This window comes from Microtus oregoni, unplaced genomic scaffold (assembly GCF_018167655.1).
Source record: "Microtus oregoni isolate MIOR12 unplaced genomic scaffold, Mior012 000056F_ref0000123, whole genome shotgun sequence".
Classification (NCBI taxonomy): Eukaryota; Metazoa; Chordata; class Mammalia; order Rodentia; family Cricetidae; genus Microtus; species Microtus oregoni.
Window position 1 is genome coordinate 2,945,287 of NW_024543832.1, and position 3,561 is coordinate 2,948,847.

Here is a 3,561-nt window from a genome sequence, read left to right on the forward strand (position 1 = left end):
TTCCACAGCCTGACACTCAGAACTATTCTTAATCCTAAAAGAGTAAGAGGTTTGATTGCTACTGCCAAAGGCAATTCATGACCACAATGTATCAATAACTAAAGACATACTATTTGATTTCATAGGAGAGGTTTAAGAACTTAACCCAACATCTATAGGGACCACCTTCCAACAAACTGCCGTTGCTTGTTTGTAGGAAATCAAACTGAACTATGAAAGGTGCTTTAGTTTGACCAAATGCTGTTGATTTGTGTTTTACTGACATGATTGTAGCTTATTCCCATCTACTCCAGCAACAGTTCCAGTCCTAAAGATTTAAGAGATATTTATATCAGAATGTATTGCTACAGCTTGTCCTATTTTGTTTATAATGGTCACAGGTAAAATCTGGTCTAGTATGGGCAGCTCTGAGTCATCCTGAATCAGCATGACTTCCTTTCCAGAAGTTCTTTTGAAAAGATGACAAAGACCCTGATTTGACAGACAAAGGGACTCTCCTAGTGATTATTTCTCAGCAAGTCTCCAGGCTAATCTCTCTGTCATCTCAGACTCAGGGCAGTTTCCTGCTTCTCCAGGGTTTCTGACACACTCAGGATGTGGTTGCAACACTGTGTCTTGCACAGTAATAGACTGCTGAATCCTCAGATGTCAGGCTTCTGAGCTCCAAGTAGGCTGTGCTGGAGGATTTGTCTGCAGTCAGTGTGGCCTTGCCCTGGAACTTCTGAGCATATTTAGTTTCACCATCTGACGGATCAATCCTTCCAATCCACTCCAGTCCCTGCCCAGGCTTCTGCTTCACCCATTGCATATAGTAGCTAGTGAAGGTGTATCCTGAAGCCTTGCAAGACATCTTCACTGAAGCCCCAGGCCTCACCAGCTCAGCCTCAGACTGTAGCAGCTGGATCTCTGAGTTCACACCTGCAGAGAGAAAGGCAGAGTGGATGCCATTGTCACCTGAGAGTGTGAAAATCTGTATTTAGGGAGAGTGTTACCTGTAACTGCTGCCAATAGGAAGAGGACAATATAGCTCCATCCCATGGTGAGGACTTTGTGTGCTCAGTGACTGTGAAGAGGACACAAATCATATGATGTTATGGTGTGCGCATCCCTGTATTAACTAACTACCTTATGCTCATATAATTTGCATATTCATGAGCAGGGAATTCTAAGATAAGGCCCTAGTACAGTTGGAGAATAAGGAGGTAGAGGGCACCTTGGTCAGGTAGCAAGATGTTGAGGTTCAAATAGTATTCTTTCTGGGGAAATGATCTCATACTTCTTCCCTGAGCACTGTGCAGACCCTCTGTAAATAACATCAGGGCTTAAGATCTCAATTGATTTCAGGCCTCAAACAGTTACTTCGCCTTGAGAAAAGGTTATTAGATTGATTTTTTTTTTTTTTTTTTTTTTTGCTTTTTCGAGACAGGGTTTCTCTGTGGCTTTGGAGCCTACCCTGGAACTAGCTCTGTAGACCAGGCTGGTCTCGAACTCACAGAGATCCACCTGCCTCAGCCTCCCGAGTGCTGGGATTAAAGGCGTGCGCCACCATCGCCGGCTTTAGATTGATTTTTAAGAGCTGACTGTGATTATGAAGATGATGACCATTAGTATTTCCAAAACCTGATAAATTTTTCAGAATTTGTAGCTTCCTTTCAGAAACATGCAATTTATATTTGCCTTTGCAGCTTGTTACATAAAAACTGACATAAATGACCATAAGGGAACATACCATAGAAACATTTATACATCAAAGTTTATTACATCATTTTCTCTAATAACTGAATTATGGAAACAAATATAATTGTAAACAGATGATTCCAGCAAGAAAATGTGTTTATATATGCAATACAATACAAATATTTTATCTAAAGGGAAATGGCATCCCTCTCAGGAAATTCAATGCAACTATAGATAGCTATATTAGTTAAAGACCACCTTAGAAATGTAGACATTATAAGATTATTTCATTATTAGTTTTTAGATTTTGTGACAAAACAATTATATATACCAATACATAACAATGTTAAAAGAAACTTTTAGTGGAAAAAGAGGTGGGTTAAGAAATAAAAGAGTAGAGATTTTCAGGAAATTTACACAGTCTACAATATCAATTTGAGTGAAAATTCTAAAAATATATTAAAATAGTTTCGGTTTTCAAGATGAATTTGCTTATTCTTTAAGTTTATTGATATATGATCCATATTATGATCAAATCTACCACAAATATGTCCCTCTGGCTCCACTTGGGACCTTCCAGTTAATCTCTTTCCTAAATTTCTGACCTCTTTTCTTCATTAACACAGTGAGTCCAATCAGTGCTGTATGAACATATAGAGGTGGGGTCATTCAGAAGTACATAGAGAACCTACACAACCCGTACAAAGAAAAGTGATTATATTTTCCTCATCAGTCTTGAAAAGCAAACACGTTTGTGTGGGCCTTCATGAGTCCCTCTCCATCATGTTGCAATATTTTAAAATATTATTGCGTTTTATTTAATGATGAGAGCAGTGCACACATGCATGCAGGTTGATACATTTGCCCCTGGGGCAATTTAAGAAATTAAATTTTTGTATTCTACAATGTGGTTGCAAGCAATCAAAATAGTATAGTCAAGACAGCCAGTAGACACCTTTACATGCTCAGCAGTTTCACAGCCTCTCAGTCTGTCTTCGTGTATGGCTGGATTTGTCCATGTCTTATGCTGGAAACTATAGTGAGTGTTAGTTCGTACGTGCAATGGTCAAGTCAAGTATTAACATATTAATTCCATTAGTTCCTGCCCTATATTCTGGATCTTACATTCTTTCCAGTACCTCTTTGTGCTTTAGGTGGGAGGTTAAATGACTCATCTGAGATTGTGTACTCAAACATTCATTTTCAGCACTCTGAGTAGTCATGAATGTCTGCATAATCATGAAACTCAGCACAGAAGAAATTCGGGATCAAGGCTGAGAGAAGCATCAACTCATTGGGAATAGACATAGATATTTTTAAGACAGTTTGACAATATAGCCATTAGCGATACAAGTAGGATCTACTAGGTAAGTAGTATGTCATCTCCAGTCATGAGTATTTTTTAACATGTTTACCAAGAATGAATACTTTCCTATGAATCTGACCACAAATCCAAGTAGAAAGTAGTTCATTATTACATAACTACTAGGCACTAGTGGATACATTTTAGCTGAAGTCTGATATTGTAGATTATGAGGTTTGCTACTGTGTAAGATTATTGATGCCTTTTCTCTCCCTTCAGGCTGTTAGCACATTTCTGCACTAGAAAACTTACCAAGCAGGGAGAATTTCCTGTTCAGTTCAATGTTGATTTCTCTATGCCCTACAACTAAAGTCCTCAACTCATAGTAAAATATAGGTTGAATCAATTTTGCTGTTCTCTTTTTACCTGAGAATGATTATAAATAATAACACAAAGTACAGCAAAAGCAGGCATGAGCTGAAGAAAGATTGTTTACAGGTTGATGTAAGAATAAATCATTGTAGTTACATGAATGAATTTGTGTTCAGATTTGGTGTGGTTTTAAGACCTGTTGATACAGT

At 38.1% G+C, this 3,561-nt stretch overlaps 1 gene segment (V, D, J or C); it reads right to left on the reverse strand.

Annotated features, from left to right (window-relative positions):
• Positions 1-589: 589 nt before the first annotated feature.
• Positions 590-1,074, reverse strand: LOC121438452. The segment is given in 2 exon segments: positions 590-918; positions 993-1,074. Coding segments are annotated over 2 exon segments (375 nt in total).
• Positions 1,075-3,561: the final 2,487 nt, after the last annotated feature.